The 20121-nt window shown below is 43.1% G+C and overlaps 1 protein-coding gene across 7 annotated transcripts in view; it reads left to right on the top strand.

Annotated features, from left to right (window-relative positions):
- Positions 1–20121, top strand: part of MYO18A (myosin XVIIIA) — a 328523-nt gene that overhangs the window by 85945 nt on the left and 222457 nt on the right. For 2 of the 7 annotated variants that reach the window (XM_066599573.1, XM_066599572.1), the window contains exons 1-4: positions 6977–7023; positions 16022–16702; positions 17131–17217; positions 19529–19603. The exons of the other annotated variants lie outside the window; for them this stretch is intronic. In XM_066599573.1, the coding sequence (XP_066455670.1) occupies positions 16217–16702; positions 17131–17217; positions 19529–19603 (648 nt within the window). In that variant the 5' untranslated portion in view covers positions 6977–7023; positions 16022–16216. Of the gene's footprint in view, positions 1–6976; positions 7024–16021; positions 16703–17130; positions 17218–19528; positions 19604–20121 lie in introns of those variants that run through there. 7 annotated transcript variants of the gene reach the window in all.

Genomic DNA, 20121 nt, shown 5'->3' with positions numbered 1-20121 from the left:
GTCTAAAATTCTGCTAGCGTTGTTGGAATTTGCCCAAAAACTCCTTCAGAACTTTTCTTTGACTTCTTACTGAACTGTAAGCCGTGGAAAAGACCACCTGCTACTAGTAGTCCCACAAGGGATACTTGTGTATGGCTGATGTATACATACCCTGTCCTACCAAAAGTCATTAGGCGCCTTTAGAATCAAAAGTATAATTTATTTCCATATGTCAAGCAAAGACCCCGAGCGGGTCGAAACGTCGCGTTTATGGAGGAATAAACCCTGATTTGAATTTCTATACACCTGGAATGCTGTCACTTCCCTTGTTCTTGATAGACTGTGTATAGGAGTCTGTGGCTCAGATTCCCATTTGTGACCTGCATAAGGAGACTTGAAAGCTCTGATATTTGATTGATAGCTCCTGAAAAGTGCCGCAGATTAATTGCATTTTTTCCCGATTTCCCTACATTCAACCTGCAAATGTCTTGCAAGCTCTCTCAAAAATATGCATTGGCCTGTCTACTATGATGTGTTGCCATTGGACAGTTGAACAATAGAAGAATGAACTGTAAAGTGATGAATCACATTAGATAAATGGAGGAGCCTAGGGAAAACCATTTGCCTGAGTGTGTTGTACCAACAGTTAAGTACAACGGAGGTTTCCTTATGATCTGGGGATGTTTTACGTGGCATCGTCTCAGTCCGTTGGCTGTAGTGACAGGAACCATGAACATTGAGGTGTACCCTGACATTCTAGACAATAATATGCTGCTGACAATCCGGCAATACTCTGGGAATGGTCAGCAATACCTCTAACGAGACAACGCTATTTTACGTTGATTTGAGGATATGGATGTTCCACATTTGGACCAGCTGCACAGAGTCCCGACCTGAACCCTACTGAACATCTTTGGGAAAAAACTGGAATGCCGGATCAGGAAATACGAACAGCATCCATCTTCTAGAACACTCCTGGTGTTTGCAGGATGAATGGAGGGAAATACTAGCTGCAGTGCATCAGACGTTAGTAGGAAGTAGACCACGGAGATTATCGATGTCCTTAAGGCCAAAGGAGCCCCACTAAATAATAACACGTGGGAATAAATACTATTGATTCTTACTCAGGGGTCCGATTACCTTTTGATAGGATAGTTGTATAACTATCAAAAATATTGAAGCTGCTGGTCTCCAATACAAAATTTATAACAAAGCCCCTGGCTATAATGCATAGTTTATTATAGTGGTCTCCTCGTATTTGGAGGAGAGCCCTCAGACCCCCTGAGGATCCAGGGCCTGAGTGCGAGCATACACAGCACATATTACAGTTACGCCCCTGATCTCCATTGTAACATCTGCCGCTCACTTTGTAACAATTGTGACACACTTTCCTGTTTTCTCATCTCACTGAATGAAGTCTGGCAATGGGTCACGAGACCCATCTTTGTCACTAGGAAGTGGTAATGTAATGGAGGAAGCACATGATGCGAGAAGATCATGTGGGTAACGCAAGCTATATTATCTATGTCTGCGTACATTATATACAGGATCCCCCTGCGCACTAATATAGGAGCTGGGAAGGTTTCACTGACTGACTAGCAATAATTGCCTTTCAGGTCCCTAGAAAAGCTGAGTTACTATTTCGTTTGGTAGTTGCAATGATATCCATATTGGTAATCGCCCAGCTTTACCAGAAATGGCTAAAAGATGCAAATGTAGGAATAAATTGACAACTGGCGTTACCGGTTCACTTGTTTAAAGGGGTTGTCTGGTGAGAAAATCATTTTTAAAATGTAGAGGCATATCGCTTAAAGCAATGAAACAAATGTGGACTCCCTTCCTCTGTTTTGGCGATCCAACTCTGCAGCCCCGCAAATCAGCCCAATCTCTGACAGCAGACGTCGGCTGACCAGCACCTGCCAGAGGCTGCAACGTCACTGTTCCGAACTTCTAACATCATCGTGGCCTGGATGTGAGCGCTGATGGCAGAATAATGACACCGCAGCCTCTGATTGGTAGGTTGTGGCCACCTGACTTCCACTGTCATCGGAGAGACGGTGAATCATAGAGCTGTAGTGCCCGATCACCGGGGCTGAGGAGGGGAAGTACCCGTTTATTAAGGGATGTGGCTCTAAATTTTAAAAGTAAGTTTTCTCTAGACATCCCCTGTTATAGTCCTATCAGTGCTGGGACATACTGACAAGGGGCATTGGGGCACTAGATTGTCCTTTATTGGCACATTTCCATAAGTATTAACAAAGGAACGGCGTTGGTTACTAAAACGGACGTCCACGGAGATGACTGAACACCCGCTGGAGCAATGACTTCTAATAACTTTTTTACTTTAATAACTATTTTTCCTGTATTGTACTGATGAATAGGCCAAGTTTTGTGTCTGACCTCCCTGTCCGTCCGGTGTCATTGTGGCATGATAATACCCGGCGCTAATTGTGTATGGAAAACTATAAACCATTCTGATCCTCTGTGTTTCTCCCTTAGACAATCAGAGTAGGACCCTCCGTCCCATGACTGCCCCGCCATGGCATTCTCCTCACGCTTTGCTTTCTGGGAGCAAAAGGGAAGTGTTGTAGCACCCTGCATGCCGTTCCTTCTGTTTTTGTATTGGTGCTACAGGCGTACTGAAAGTAATAATTAATAATATGCTTTTAGGCAGGGGTGCACAACCTGTGGCCTGTGATGCCAGTCTGTGCGGCGTCCAACCACCTGATCAGTCTGTGTTGCAGCTAACACGTAGTCTCCATGTTGGATAGAAGAAAAGTGGCGCAGGAACAGGACTTGGCATCTACTAATTCAGCACTATGTAGCTATCTTTGGGCCTCCATGTATCCGGAGAATGGGGTCACTTGACCCTTGTTTGGTACGTCAGAATGGACTTCATGACTTAGTGGTGGCCATTTCTCTCTCCATCGTACATGGTGGGCCTTGGAAAAGTAAGCCAGCACCACACACTTATGAAAGCTGTCTAAAAGAAAATCTGCCTGCCCAATCACAGCGCAGCTTTCATTATACCTCAGCCGTATAAGAAATGGAAGCTGTTCTGTGATTGGTTGCTATCAAGAGAGCCACAAGCTTGTTGGGTCTCCTCCTCTAGAGGGATTGGCAGAGATGGCATTTCCCCTCTTCTTCCCATAGGTGCCGGTTTCACTTTCAGGACTCTTACCAATCAGACATTAATGCTATAAACAGAAGTGTGCAAATAATTGCATCACATGGTCCATTCAGTGTTTGATACAGAAAACCGGAGGTAAGGGTGGCTTCACATCTGCGCTCGAAGGTTCTGCTTACTTGCTCCTCTCGGGAAGCAGGACAGAGGGATCCCTCTGGCTGAATGGCTCTATCTTGGGATTGAACCGAACAGCACAGAACGGACCCCATTGACTATATAATGGGGTCTTTTCACTTTTAGCTCAGCTGCCCAGGTTTTAGCCGTAAGAAAAAGCGCTGTATGCAGCGCTTATTCTACCAGTATTTTGTGCCGAATCTGCAACGAAAACTTCCAACCAGAGGATCCAGCGAAGATGTGAAATCTGGCTAAGAACTTCTGTGAACTGTCATAAATAATAGAAATAACAGAACATCGAAAAACAAAACGTATTAATTAAAACCTAATGAAAACGCTTTTAACACTACTAGTGTTTAACATTCAACTGCCAAATGTGCAAATATTTGCCATAATGACATCTGCTGGCACTAATGTTTAGTGGGGTTGCCCCTGGCCTTCATGGTAGCTGCACAACGGTGGACCATAGATGAGATGAGATTATGGATAGGTTCATGGGGTATCCGGTTGAACCACTCCTTGGTGAGGACTTACCTTAGCACCACCAAAGGTTCTCCAACACCTCCCAATCCATATTGTTCCACAGATTTCCAATTTGATTTAATTCCGGACTATTGCTAGGCCCGGGCAAAGTAGAGATGATGTCCTTCAGCCATTTTTGAACCTATGAAGTTGTAATTGGATATAACAATCAAAAACCATAACGACAGCATGCAACGTAATTGATTTACAGTACTGTATTTTGGTCTTGCATGCTGTACTTAATGAATTGGCTCCGTGGCATCACGCCAAATAATCCTGGAATCGGCATTCCGATACATTTCCATATTGCTCTTGTATAGTAGACAACCGTTTCTTCCAGAAATGTCTGGACATTGGCAGTACCATTGACAAATTCAAAGTTGCCCCGTCCCTTTGTAAGATGAACTCCCCCAGACCATCTGGGCCACCGAATTCTTCATTGTACTGTAGACACAACACAGTCGGGGCTAAGCTCTTCACTACTTCTATGTCGAACCATCTGAACCATTAATGTTGAATTTGGACTCCTCTGAGGAAATAACTTTTCGGCCTCATGCCCACGGCCAGGGCTGATTCCACCTGCGAAATATCGCAGCGGAATCCGACCCCGCGCCCCCCAGAGACCCTATACTCACCTCTCTGGATCCTCCGTGAGATCCCCCTTGCTCAGTAGTCCATTTCACATGTTCTTTTGTCCACTTTAGATGTTGGAATCTCAATTTAGGCAGTAAATTGAGGCTTCTTGCTTGGACAGCATCCAACGAGGCCTTCTGAATTAAAATGCCTGCACGTAGTATTACTGCTTACATTCACTCCTTGAGGCGCACAGTGTATAAATGATGGTCGTTCCTCCTTGGCGTTGTTCTACCACTGAAAGGATGATGCCGTCATTCGTAATTTTACCGAAATCAATAAATATGGCAATTCCAGCAGCGCTCCTACAACACCAATGTGGGGAGGTATCATGTGACGCACGCCGAGAAGATGGATCAGGACTCTTGATCCAATTGAAGCAATCTCCAGCGAAACAATGACCCAAGGCAGCATCAAGCGGTGCGGTTTAAAAATGATCCATAAATAGATAAAACTCTTTATTGACCACCACAGCCAGTAGAAGCATGGGGGAGCAACGGGATTTTTCTCGTGTGTGTGAAAGTTGCAGGTTTCAGCGATGCATTCTGAGCCACATCTGCGGTGGAACCTCTGTCCGCAGGTTTCAGCGCAGATTTGATACCGGGCTTAAACCGAATGTCCATGGATGGATTATCGCTGCGGAATTCGCAACCACGCGCCTTCCGCGAATTCCGCAGCAATGTCCGTCCATAGAAATGCAATGTTAAACGATTCTCCCCTGTCCATGAGCGGAAAAACTGATTTTCCACTCGCAGGAGAGCATCGCAGCATGTTCTAATTTGTGCAGTCAATGGAAGCAGTCTCTCCCGCGATACTCACCGCTCAGCGCATCATGTGCTGCATTGTGCCGGCTCCGGAGAGGTGAGAATAGAGTCTCTGGTGGGGGGGGGGGGGGGGGGCGCCAGCTCTGATTGCCCTGTGAGACTTCACAATCGGAATCCGACCTGGCCGTGGGCATGAGGCCTTTCTTACGGTTTTCACTATCAAACCCTGAATGAGAAGTGATGCAATATTTTTTCACACTTCTGTACTTTTGATATGACACAAATACCCCTTTTACATTTTATTGGCACAGGCCCAGTATGACAATGTGGCCCTCGGACGAACAGGCTGTGCACCCCTGCTTTTAGGGTGTAAAGTTATGCCCTGTGTGTGATGGGCCAGTTTTATGGCTGTTTTAAGTATACCCATCAAATCTGCAGTGGAGGCGGACCTTTTTGATTTTTAGGAGATTTCAGATTTATTCATTTCACCGCAGTTGTTTGGGGTTTTTAACGTTTTATATTATTGGGTTTATTGTATTCATTAAAGGTGTTTGTCTGAGTTGTACCCTCTTTATAAGCATGCTGACTTTTGGTAGTCCTGGCGTGCATATCTGTAAAAAGATGGTTCAGCGTTCTGAATATCCATCTGCAATTTAATGTCTTTGGTTACCTTAAAGCGACCCTCCGAGCCTGGACAAACAAAGATGGCAGAACTGCTTCTCTGCTTACCTGATGTACACTATGCACTAATATGTATGATTAGTAGAAGACACTACACCTGCTTTGATTGGTCAGTGCGGCCCATGTGAGCAGCACTGGCCAGTCAGAGCAGCATGCAGTGGCCATCAGGTAGTCAAAGGTGGCATGGCCATCTTTGTTTGTCCAGGCCTGGAGGGTTGCTTTAAGAGAACTACAAAAAGCCTTCTAATATGTTGTAAAGCCCTTTGCTGCATGTTTAGCCATGTGAAATACCGTTCCTATTAACTCGTATGTAGAAGTATCTATGTGTTACATTACACGCTCTGCTAGTGCCCTCATGACAACACTTCGTATTGTACAATTGTCCAGATCCAACTATCCTAATGCCTATTAGATCGGTCTGTGATATCATTAGTTAGTATATGGGCATTCATGAGAATTGAGATTTGGATCCACAAAATATTTCTATGACCATACTGGACCTTCGGATTAGTGAACCAGAAGAGTTTTCATGGGGGCATGGAGTAGAGTCAGGCATGTACATTTAAAACTGACATTTTGCAACAAGCATATAGTATTAAAATGTTTTTCACGTCTTGATTGTGAGGGCCTTTTGTGCTTTTGGTAGTTGTCTTAAAGAGGTTGTTCAGTTGTAGATTGCGTGTAGGCCATCAATGCTGGATCAGCTGCAGTCTGCTGCCTTGGACACCCAATGATTGCCAGCTTGATATCTGCAGGAAGCAGACAGCTCTGTACTCTCTGCAGAGGCCATGCTGGGTATTACGGGCAATAATCGGTTCCCTTTGAAGTGACTGGCCTGCAGTTCCAAGCCTGGCCACTGCAGTGGGAACAGAGCTGTGTGCAAGCTGCAGAAATGAGCTCAGTGCGTAGAAACAAAGACCCAGTGAACAGCAGACATTTTGGGCGACAGACCCCAATGATCTTCTATTGATAGCCTGCCCTAAAAGATATGCCATCGATAGTTGGACAACCCATTTAAGCTTCTGTTAGTCTTCCTTTTTCTTAATTCTTGAGGTGACTTTATCCCCTCCTACTATTTCAAAACTTTAGGTAAAGGATGAAGATAAACCAAAGGAAAAAAATGGTGCCAACGAAAATAGAGCTGTAAGTTTTATTAGCAAAGGTGGTAAATGTAAACTTGTATTTAACAATGGGAAAAAGTGGTTTCTACATTACAGGGATGTCTCCGCACTGCATTAACCCTTTCCAATCCAATTTGTATCCTGGTTTTCATAGGGGCTTACTTTTTTTCTGCCGTTATACAACGGCGCTATATGCTGGCTAAAGCCAGTACTGCATGAGGTGGCACGTTGGATAGGCTCCGACAGCAGAGAAGCTGGCAATATACAGTAAGAGAACCCTGACAGATGTCTTCTAACATCAGAGCTGTACAGCCTTAAATCATAATGTCTTTAGACGTCTGACAGTGGATTGGAAAGGGTTAAGCAGCAAAGTGATTCAGCTCCGTCCCCTCCAGGGCAGATGAGGTACAGAACACGGCTGGATCTAAACGAAGGGGCAAAAATAGTTAACATGAAGTAAAATGAAATAATTCCTTAGTTCTGTGGAAGCGCTGTGAGCTGTCCTTTTATTGAAGGGGGCAGTAAGCGCTCCTTGTAGCAGGTCTTCTGTTACAGTTTAACCCTCAAGCTCTAATTATAGTGTTCACAGCTACAAGGTCGTTACTGTTACTTTTTATTTTATCAGCCAAGCAATAAGATCTTACATAGACATAAATAAGGAAAAACCGTTTAGTGTCGCCCACAGCTCTCTTGGTGTTCTGGCTCCTGAGCGTCTTCCAGGTAATTCGCACCTTGGAGATTTTACCTGTGTAACTGCAAAGAAAATCCCACTGTGGATTGTAGTAGAAGGCGAGTGGATGATATCTTACGAGTCTCCTTCGTATGCTCTGTATTCGTTCTGCACAGAAGAATCGGCATGCTGTGGATTATCAAATACATTTCACTACTATCAATGTAGCAGGGGTGAAAGTCATAGTCATCCACGCAGTAAATTCTCCCCCACGTGTGGACTTACTTACTGATATACATTTGGATTCTGAGAAGGCCTTCAATAAGGTTTATTAGTGCTGGTGGACCATGTGTATAGCGCATCACTATGGGTACTTTGACACGGGCCAACTATCAACTGAAAAAGCGCTCAAACAAGTGACTTTAAACTATAGTTGTCCTGTAAACGCGGCACTCGACAGCTTACTGAGCGAGAAATCGCTGACTAGCGAACGATTACTCACTACGTGTAAACGGGCAGTTGTCTGCTTTTGAAAGACTGCCTGTTCACAGTGAATGGAGGCGAGCGGCTAGTAGACATCTCCGACACGCTTTGCCTCCATTTACTTAATGTCTATTGCTCCTGTGTGAAAACACAGCAGTGGTAATCATTGGTACTAATGCCGATTGTTTCTGTGCCTAATATGGTACTTCTACATGTCATGACTATGTGCCAGCTTCATCAAAGATATACACTCTGTAGATAAATGTAGGGTTGACTTAAAAAAAGTTCTGCACCAAAAAAAAGTGGAAGTGGCACTAGGTGACGCTTTATCAGGTTACTTTTCTACATACTGTATTTTGGCCCTTTTACACCTGAGGATTATAGCTCAAAATTGTTCAAATTCCCCAGAAATCGTAACGTATAGACGCATGCAGCGACTGAATGAAAGTTGTTTAGTCATTCAACTTCTGCATGCAGAAAACTAAACAGTGTAAACAGCAGTCGCTCATTTCTGAACGATTGCTTACAGTGAATGGAGGCGGGCGGGGTGAATATGCTCTCTGATCCGCTCCGCCTCCATGCCGGCAGCGCTGTGAGTGATGCCAGCGATATTTGCTCCTGTGTAACAACACAGGAGTGAACATTGCTGGGACGTTTGCCCGACAGCTTGTCCCTTCTAATAGGACCATTACTGGTTCAGCCTTAACTTTCCCTCTATGCAAAAAAAGGGTATAGGGATGAAAACTGGAAGGAACCATCGTGATAACGGTTTTCTAGCCAGTTAAATAAAAAACGGACAGGAACGAGAACTATGTGAAATGGAGGCCAAAAAGGTCCCAATTTCACACATTAAATGCTAGTTATGTCTCTGTTCAATCCAGGTTTCCATCCCTTTGCAGTTTTCTGAGACCTAAAGCGCTGCTGGATGTATTATGTTCAAAACCCCCCAAAAAAAACAACAACAAAAAAAACTTAAATTTTTTTTTTTGCTGGAAAGTATATACAATATAATATATACCCGCCCCTTTGGATACAACCATTGCCTTTCTGTATTCAATACTAAATAGAAACTGTCAGCACTTGGCCTCCTTCAATAAACTGATACAATGTAACACTGAGAGCTTATTTAGTCGACTATATATCGGCTCGGTTTTCACGCCGAGCCGATATACAGTGTCCTTGTCTGCAGGGGGGAGGCGTGGAAGAGCCAGGAGCAGGAACTGAGCTCCTGCCCCTTGCCACTATTTGCAATGTCAGGGGCTGGATGGGGGCGGAGCTAAGCGCCAGTACTTAGCTCCGCCCTAGTCTCGCCCCCTCCTATTGCAAATAGAGGCACAGGGCGGTGAGGGGGCGGGAGCTCAGTTGCAGCTCCTGGCTCTTCTATCCTCCTCCCCCTGCAGACAAGGACACCGTATATCGGCCGGGCGGGAAAACCCAGTCGTTATACGGTCGTTTGAATTAGCCCTAAAACTGTCCAAGAGGAACGAGAAAACCTTGTTCACATGGCGTAATTTTGCATGGATTCCAAACCTAAATCGGCGGCAAAATCCACTCCATTCTAGCTTTCTGTTAAAGGTATGGAAATCTATGCCATAGTTTCCACAATGTTCATCCTGCAAATCTGCATTGTGGAAAAAAAGAATTGATGTATCATTTTGTGATACGGTTGATGTGCCGCACGCAGATTTTACCCCATTGGCCGGGACTAAGTCCTTTTGTAGATCTGCATGAAAATTTGTGGCAGAATTCTCTGGCTCCGCCTCTGATTTCTGCTGCGGGTTAAAGTGTCAGATCCATGTCTGAACAATCTGATGTGGATCTGACACTGTATAGGTCTTCTGAAGGAGGTCTAAACTTTCAAGGCTAAACCACGAATATATTCATCTTCTTAAGAAGTGGCCTGTGTGCGAAATCACGGTCTCTTTAAGATGTGCAGAAGAACTTACTATAGAAGTAACTTTTTTTGTTCGGTTTGCCTCTAGGACATCTGGATTGGAATGATTTGAGGTTTTCACAAAATCATTTTGGAAAATGTGATGAAAAGTGGTTTGAAAATTGCCAAGGTCTCCTATTCCACGACTGCCTCCACGATGACGCTCATGGCTGAATCGCTGAGAGCAGGGAAAATGGATTTGCTCTTTGGGGGATCATTTAAGGGTTTGCTTTCATGTTGGTCCTCTTAGAGGCAGCATTGCATCCATTCTCTGCAGGTTATGGTCTGAGGAACTAGAGCTGTTTCAGACAGAACGCTGACTGGCAATGTGTGATTAGTTTTGCAGCCGGCCAGGGCTGGACTACAACTTAAGCTATGCAATCCTAGCCACTAGCCATTCATATTCTATGATGTCGTTATTGTATGATTCACTTCACATAATGGATATAAAGGGGAAAAAAAGCTTCTTGGCTGTCTGAACCCCCATTCACATTGCAATTGGTGTGGGCTACATTTTCATCAGAATGCAACTTTTGGGGGCTTTTTATGGTTTTTGAGCTTTAGGCATGTCTTCAGAAAAAGACCCATTGTGTAAATCAAGTTTTTTTATGTTACACATTATTTAAAGGCTATAGAAACCTTTTCTGCATTAAAAATCAATATACATCCTACTAAGCCCCTGCCAAAAAAAATGTTTCTATTTTCTTTGAATTGAATCCTCTTTTTCATGCATTCAGAAATCATCATACTTGATTTGCAGGCTCCTTCTACATACAAATTTCTGTCTGGTGGGATTGTGTGTTCCCAACACTGATCAGCTGGTTCTCTTATGAAGGTGCACAAGCTCAGCTCCCTCTTTACGCTCCTCTTTCAGAGGCTGTGTAATATAACCACACCCACTCAATACTACACAGCTTGTCTCTCTCTGACTAGCTCATCCTCCCTCTGAGTTGCTGCTGGCTATTCCCCATCACTACTGCTAAAAGCAGAAAATTCACCAAGCGTGAATGACAGCCCCCTGTCATAGTAGCTTTCTCTACTTTCTGATTTCCACTATCCCATTGTCGTACAGCCATTTCTAATAGCTCAGTGGAAAGGCAGTGAATGCACATTCACAATTGGGAGTGGGCTATGGAAGGGGGGGGGGATTTCAATCCTCTATTTCAAAAGACACATCAATAAAAAAAAAAGTGTGCAAAGGTGTACATGGCTTTTAATGATTTGTATTTTTCAGTGGAACTATATTAATTCTTGAAATCTTTGGTTTTCAGTCTGGCCACGAAGTCTCATAGAAGGGTGATACTTCCAGTTCTGTAGAGAGGCTTTTCAGTAGTCATATCATTATCCTTACAGGCAGGAGTACAATGGCAGTGAACGCCTAACATAAGATCACCCCATTCACAATAGGTGATTGTCGCAAGTCACCTCCTCCCCCTCACTGCGCAATGACCTCTGCACACGTCTATTTCTAGGTGGGAAGAGCCTGCGCAAGATTTCATTTATAGCACTAACTTCAGGAGCCAGGGAGGTGACAGTTGGGCCAGACTGGTAGGGGAAGAGGGTGACTCAATGACTCGGTAAACGATGATGCCCTTCTAGATGTATACAAATAGTTAGTTTAGAATCATCGCATGCAATTATTGAAATTTTTGAGTTAATACAGAATATTGCCATTTTATCAACATATCACTGATGGTGTTAACAAGTGGATTAGCACCTTGTCAGTGGTTTAGTAACCAAAACCATGACCATGTCCCTTTAAACATAAAAACCTATATCCCCAGCAGCTGGCAGACTTTCAGGGTGCCGGAAAGTTGAAAAAGCTTTTTGAACGAGGAGACAACTTCCTCTTAACAAATATATTACATTTTTCAATAAATTTTAAACTTTATATTAAAGTCCTATATTTTAGTCAAATCCACCCTCTTTAGAGGGGTTTTCCAGGCATTTCTTTCGTTGATGAGCTATCCCTAGGATAGGTCATCAATAGTTGATTGGCCGGGTCTGCTGCCGATGACCCTGACCCATCTGCTGATTTGGTGCCCATTGTCAACGGCAAAACAAAGGATATGGAGAAAAAGCAGATCATTGCTCTGACCCTTGTGTAGTGGCCGGTGCTGGTAATTGCAAGCGTAGCTCTCATTTCTTTCAGTGGGAGTTTGTGCTCTGGAGCTGAACTACCTTATGCAACTAATTTCAGGAAGTTGCAACCTATCCAGCTGTATAAGAGTCTGCACCAACATTTCCTTTCTCTCTTCTTCCCATCTCCTCTTTCTTTTCTGCTAGTCCTGTATGTATATATTCATAACAGTCACATCTCTGTGCCTACTAAAAGGACCACTCATTTTTCTATCCCTGTCACGCTGAGGTGGTCTCCTCTGTATATTGCAGCCACTTCCATGCAGTGCAACCCCCTGTGTGATGCTTATCAGGCACCATCTTGTTGGGGAGATTTTTTTTAACTTTCGCATCTATCCCATGATGCATCAACACAGCATTAGCTGAGGCCATCTAATTTTTTCCTGCCCTTTTAATTATCATTAGCTTCTCTAATCTTCTAAATAAGCGACATACTAGAAGTATACAGTCAGGAGGATGAAGTGTGATCTCCTCTCTTATACCTGTGTGACAGGAGCTGTGTGATCATCATCAGTAATATGATAGGAGTATCGATGTCATTCTCTAGGCAGTATCTTTGGTAGAATCAATATATCAGCATCACACAGACTGTGACTAGAAACTCCACACACAAACCCAAGTAAATCTGAACTGGTCAGAATTGAGCTCACATGACGGAGGAGGAGGCCAGGAGTTTCAGATAGATAGAAATAACTAACCGAGGATAATATCAGCTGACTTTTATATATACTGGGGGACTAGGTACATAATGGCTGAATTAAAAAATCACCGGAGTGCCCCTTTAATATACAGTAGAAAGAAAACACACATGGCAATGAATTAACAATGCACAATTCTCTATTAGGGCTTTCATTCATTTTGAGAAGACACGACCTGACGGCAGCTTCTGAATAGTGTTCATTGTGCATTATAAGACATCTCTGCAGCAGATCTAGTAAAATGGGTAAACAAGTATCCATTGAACTATTACAGACGTATGATGAGAATAGCAGCATGAATGCTGCAGACTAGTTGTGTCGACTTGGGAGCCGTCCAGTGAGTGAGGTCCGCTGGGATAATTGGTGCTATACGTATGTAATCGCTTCAGACCTTTAGTTCGCTTTAAATAGCAACAAGTCTGCAGAGAACAGAATGCTCGGTCAGAAGTTTCTGGAGCCCCGACTCATTACTTAAGTTCTCGGGTCTGTACAGATCTGTTCAATATTATGTCAGCAGATTTGTATCAAAGCTCCCATCCCCACTCATCGCTGCTGCAGAGACGTCCTCTTGCAAGCAAGAACCGGACAAAGCTTTGCATTATCCTCCATCGACCACTGGTTCTCGCACCCTACACAAGGAGGGGGGGATATTTTGGTACAGTGAACATCAGAGACCCCTGAAAGGTATGGACGCTGGGTTTTATAATGAGGATTAGAAGTGATAACATGACCGGCTCTGCATTTATAGTGTATGACTACAGCGCACATTGGGAGGGATGATGGAATAGGAGAGTAATGGAAGGGTCAAGTGGAGCTGTTATATTGTAGTGACAGCTGTGGATGGCGGCTGGTAGAGAACAACATCTATAGTCACGACCTTTTATTGAAGCAGCTATTTGGTCGTCTTGTTGGTTTCTTGGGTACAAGGTATATAATAGAGCATTCCCAGCACTGCACTGCAGTCTTCCTCCTCTGTGCCAGATACTACTGTATAGTGACAGGCACGTTGGATGTATGCTTTTATAGCACTTCTAAATTGGTGAGCCGTTCCCTTTTCTTGTATGCATTGGGATATGAAGGCTGGGGAATAACAGCAGGTGTGGACTGTGTCTACATTTACACTGCCCATGTTGTGACAGACCTTGGCACTTCTCAAACTATAAACTTGATATACAGACTGTGAGATTATATATATATATATATATATATATATATTTATATATTATATATATATATATATATATATATATATATATATATATATATATATATATATATATATATATATATATATATATATATATAGTAAAGTAACAGAGCTGAATTTCCTTTTTTTTTTTTTTTTTTAAAGCATTTCCCTACACCCAAATACTTACTGTAACTGGCCTAAGTTTGAATGCTTCCTCGGATTAGCCCCTCCAAGGAACGGTGTTTTGACCTGTGGGGTCAGCTTGTAGAAAGATGGCTTTAAATGCAGAATTTTTGCAAAAATACCACTGCAGTTTTTGAGGCTATCGTTTTTTGAGCTAAACCAGAAGTGCATCCAACAGGAAGGAGAAGTATCCTACCCTTAGAATCCACTTCTGGCTTTGGCTTAAAAAAAACTGCACTAATAACTACCAGAAAAACTGCTTCGTTTTTGCATAAAGCTTTGTGTGAAGCCGCCCTTAAAGAAGTAATTCCTTTTGTAAGATGTAATGACCTCCAGCAAGGTGTTTCACTGGGAGCACAACCCTTATTTCGGCTCCTCATGTGTGTTGAGCTACTGTACTCCTTTTCAGAAGTCTAGTGTTCACCGATGATCCATCTTCTGTTGTCCACCGCGGGTGTATTCTTCATCAGTTCATTAGTCAAAACTGTCTGACAGTAACCTCGGGCCCTTTCAATCGCTACTGTTGTTCAGATTCTCGGTGGACCGTGACTGGGCGCTAATCGTTCAGTGTAACCGCTACCAGCAACTGGACAACAAACGATAATTTGCTTATTGTTCGTCGTCCAGTTTCTGCAGGCATAAAACAACCACGATCGTGATCGTCTTGTGTAAACAGGAAGTCAATCGTTTATGAACGACTGCCTGTTTACTGTGAATGGAGGCGGGTGGCAAGAAGAGATCTCCAGCATTCTCCACCTCTATTCACCGAAAGACTATCGTTCCAGTGTAAAAGCATAGAAGCCATCGTCCTTGGAACAGCTATTGAGCGCTTTTGTGGAGGACTGTTGTTCCATGTAATGGTTCCTTAGTACTAAGACTCGGTTTTATGGGTTTAGAATCCCTTGGAGATCGGCACTGGCCACTTTCAACATGTTCTGTGCTGACTCTGAGCTCACCAAGAACCAAGGTAGGCGTCCGTATTCACTCCTGTGAAATATTATCCTGAACACAAATATTGTAAAATTACTGGGTTGTGCTTTGAGTGAAACACCCTAAAATACTACATACAGAAGACCCGGAGAATCCGAACACCATTCTGCACAGGTGTAGATGTAGTGAACCAGGGACAGGAAGTAGCCCTGAGATTACCGGATTCCTGGGTATGTTTTTGGGTGCTGAGAAGACCTCCTTTTTCTAGTAAGGTTCACATGTTTAAATCAGTTTGTACAACTTTTTGTTATTTTTTAATCTTCAGAAATATTGCGTACCAAAGATCCTAAGGCCGCCTGCAGGGACCAGTGCGGGTCTCCCTTCTCCCTCGGCTCCGGCTCTTTGATGTGCCGGCTGCCGCCCAGCCGCTGCATGCGCAGAGCGGAGCCGTGGCGCCGGGAGTGACATTTCTATGCGGGCCTCTGCGTGACCCGCACAGAAATAGAGCATGCTGCGATTTGTTTTCTGCGTGTGTTTTCACGCGGACAAATCGCATCCGCCTGCATAGGATTGCGTTTTTCAATGCAATCCTATGCAGGCGGGCATTGGCGGAAATTCCAAGGGAAATCCCGCCGCAGAATTTCCGCCCGTGTGCAGGGGGCCTAAGATAAGCTAAGTTCATTTGATTTGGTTTCAGAAAATTTTAAGTTGCAGGGAATATTTTTAAAATTGTATCATGTAAAAATGCTTTTTTTTAAAAAAATTTTTAACACTATTTCTGTGTTCAAAATATAGTCTGAAAACTCAGAGAATGAGGGAGAGCAGTCTTTAAGCAATCTGTCATTTCCGAGGAATTCATTTTCTCCAACCCCACTGAGAGCAAAAAGCCCAGAGCCAAGACAAAGTCCTTTTAGAGTAAAGAGTCCCGAAAGGACGCGAGTAGCGAGTCCAGAACCAGTGCAAAACGGTGATGCAAAACCAGCTAATGCCATGCTAAGAGCCGAAAGTCAAAAGTCCATTAACTCAGAGACTGCTTCTGAAGAAGCTGGTAGCAAAAAGAAAGTCGTGAAAGTGGTAAGAAAGATGGTTAGAAAAGTCATTCCGCAGGAGAATACTGGAAGCAAAAGTGAGCCTCCTCCAAAAAGTCAGCCACAGCCTCCCATTCAACAGGCACCTACCATGACAAAGACCTCTGAGGCTAAGAAAGAGAAGGATGACATTTCAATGGGTCTCACCAGCCTGATGACCAGGGGTAAAATGAAGGATCATAGACACCGATTTAAAGCTTCTGAGAAGGTGACTTCACCTACTCCACCTGTTGAAAAAGCAAGCGAAAAGTCCAGCACTCCTGTCTCTCCGGCTCCTGTAGAAGAGAAGAAAACCCCCGGCACACAAGATAACCAGCCCTCCAAAGCAGTTAGTCCTGATGTGTCCAACAAAACGCCACTAAAATCGTCTAGAGGTTTTATCCCTGAGGTATGCACGTATATCTATCTCTGTGCATGAGCAACACCAACTCAAAGACCCCTTCCCAGTTTGGATGATCAGAATTAACAAAGCATGTGACCAGTGTGCAGTGCTACTATATTCTAATATATTCACTTTTTAGATGGTTATTTTGCATGAATCAAGTAGAACATTTTTTGTTTTATGCTTGTACCATGTAGAGTGTATATATATATCTTTTTAGGAGTTGGCCTTCAAAAACTTTTTTGAAGCCATGTTTTGATGCTGTGACCATTGAGGTTTGTACTTTGGCTTTTATCAATGAAGAACTGAGCTTCGTGCCTAAAATAATAGTGGAAAGTCCAATAGACACAACCGTGTGCTTGGTCTTTTATTTGTGTATATATATCAGCATGTGAACCTTTTCGATTCCCAACAATTTTCCTACCTCTGCTTAGTTTTCTCTGAAGAAGGGCGTTACACCACCCAGATTTCAGAAGTTTAAGCCTGCCCAAGTCACTGAAGAAAAAGAGGTCTCAAACAAGGTGCGTTGTTTGTAATGATGCCACCGGATGAGATAAACCACCTTCTATATTATGTAGTGACAGCATGCTATAATAAGTTGGGAAATTCACCACGTGTCTCAAAAATTTTAGCCTTACCGTTAAAATGTAAGTGGGAGAAGCCTCCTGGATGATGATACTATTCAAGGTCCTAGTGCTCTTGAGTTAGCAAAGGAAGAGAAGTGTCCGATACGTTGGTCAATGTGAAGATGATTTGGGTGAGGATGGTATTTTTTTGTATTCGAGGGATCTTTAAAGCCAACAGATGTTGAAATAACTTGAGAATTGACTACAATAAGCTTTCTCTTTTGAATGCTGTTTTACGTATTCTGATCCAATGCTTTGCTGGATCTAAAATTTGCCACCTGATATTATTTTCCATCTGGTCTCATATGAAGAACGTTGACTTTTTTATGTATGTAACTTTTTTTATTTAGCTTCTAAACAGTAATGAAAATATTTTATTAAAAGTGACCAGGAACGGGGAGGAGTCGTCTAAAAGATGCAGTAGTTCACAGGGCATTCATAGGTGCTCAGCAGAGATGAGCGAACGTACTCGTTTCGAGTAATTACTCGATTGAGCATCGCTATTTTCGAGTACCTGGCTACTCGGGTGCAAAGATTCGGGGGGCGCCGGGGAGCGGGGGATGGCGTGGTGGAGCGGGGGGTAGCAGTGGGGAACAGGGGGGAGCTCTCTAACTCTCTAACTCTCTAACTCTCCCCCCCACTCACCCACGGCGCCCCCCCCCCCCCGAATCTTTTCACCCGAGTAGAGAAGTACTTGAAAATCGCGGCGCTCGAGTGAAAAAGGGGCGTGGCCGAGTAGGTTCGCTCATCTCTAGTGCTCAGTCTTTAGGTTCTATGCTTTCTTCAGGTTATACAGTATGTAGTGTTTTTTTCCCTCTCAAATGAAGGGACATGAATGTTTTTGACAATTTATTTCATAGTGAGGAAAAAAATCCTGTTACTTTATAATTGTAGGTTTTTGCTACTGGTTTGTTTTATTGAAAAATATTTTATAGAATTATTTTTTATTTTTTTTTAGTTTTTAGATCATTTTTGTAATTCTGTCCACATTCATAAAGCCGAGATAGACAAACGGGGAATGTAATCCTGCGGTCATTGTGAAGTCCTAACGTGTACATAGATGAATAGAATTGTAGTTTCGCACTCTACTCTGGTTGTAGATGATTGATTTGGTCATTTAATGAGCTGTGTTCATGTTTCAGAGAACTTTTAAAGAATATAGCGACATTTAATACAAATAATGTCCTGTTATAAGCGGGTCACGCTTGTCTTGTGATCACGTGATTTCACATAAACTCTATATTAAAACATCCACGCAAGCTGTTGCATACAACGTCACACTAGCGCTCACATGGGAATGAGGATCTCCCAATGGGCGCTGGTTCTTGCAGTGATGTTCCAAAAAATGCTTTAAATAGCATGAATTGTCTAAATAATTGCACTTTTTCCTTTTTTTTTTTTTTTTAAATATTTTTATTTTTTGCTTTTTTTAATGTTTTTGACAACTGGGACATTCTGTGAACACCATATCCTGTGTTTGAATATTAAAAAATTCAGCAAAATAGCAAATATTACTGAGTTTTCTATGCACTAACGTCACGCGTGAGAACACTGGCGGTAATATTTTAATCCCTCATCATTGTAGTAGTTGTAATAATGTCTTTGGGTAGTCTAAATCCTCTTTCCATGTTTTTGCTACCTGAGATATGTGCAATTACAAAGCCTTTGAGGCCCAATGTCCACGGGCGGATTTGATTTGTAAAATCTGCGCAGGTGATCCGCAGTTTAAGCTGCCAATAGAGAAGCAGGGGGCATCAACACTTCATTTAACACCTGTGGATTTGATTTTAAATGATCTGCGGCTGCCACGCGTGGATAATAAATCGCAGCATGCTCCATTTTATCGCGGATCACGCACGGATATGGCTCCATTCATTTCTGTGAAAGCTTACGATCCGCAAATACACTGTGGATTTGAAGGTTAAAATCAATTAGGGCGGTGGGGAAAAGGCTGGGAGGTGGGATTTGTTTTCTGTGCGGATGATCCATGCGAGAAAAAAAAAATGCAGTCTGTGATCTCCCGCAAGCAATAGAAAAATCCTTTTAATGACGACTCGCAGTGCATCCGCTGCGGATATTCGCATGAAAAATCTGCGTGTGCCGTGGACACGAGGCCTAACTTTTTTTTTTTTTCTTCCATTAATATTAGTGATTGTCAGGTGGTATCACGATTACAGTATATAATTAACGCAAATTTGACCTTTAGGCTGCAAGCCCTGTATCCCAGCAGACACCTCAGGAGGACGCCCAGAAACGTCTGGAGAAGATCTTCATGGCGCCTGTAAATAACGTTTCTGTGTTTTAGGTTATTCTGTGTCTTTGTGCTTAGGTAGCTTTGTGTGTCCGGCTTCTACCTGTATTTGTATAGACTAATTTGCTTTATAGTAATGTATGTATGAAAAATGGCCTTTGTTCAGGAGCCCAAGCAGGCGGGTAGGATCGGATGGCTAATACAGATGGAGGCTCGTTCTCGAGTACAAGGAGTAAAATGGTCTGGCCAGAATGCTGTAATACCTCGCTGACCTCCATTACTCTACTGGTTGGTGTGCGGCAGTAACTTTCCCATCGGTAGACGTTTAGATTTAATATACATGGTAGAATTTGGAGAAAGAAAATATGAAAGGAGGGGTTATTATTGGTCAAAAAAGTTGTCTTGTCCGTGACCGAATTAACTGACGCCATGCCATGCCTATATGAGTAATTATGGTATTTTGCACGCCACTGGTCCTGTTAGTTTTTGCTTATGGTGTATTCAATAATTCATTCCTTTACAGTGATGTTGACAAATGGCATGTTCTA

Source organism: Eleutherodactylus coqui, chromosome 4 (genome assembly GCF_035609145.1).
Source record: "Eleutherodactylus coqui strain aEleCoq1 chromosome 4, aEleCoq1.hap1, whole genome shotgun sequence".
NCBI lineage: Eukaryota > Metazoa > Chordata > Amphibia > Anura > Eleutherodactylidae > Eleutherodactylus > Eleutherodactylus coqui.
This window is presented reverse-complemented; position numbering and strand designations above follow the sequence as displayed.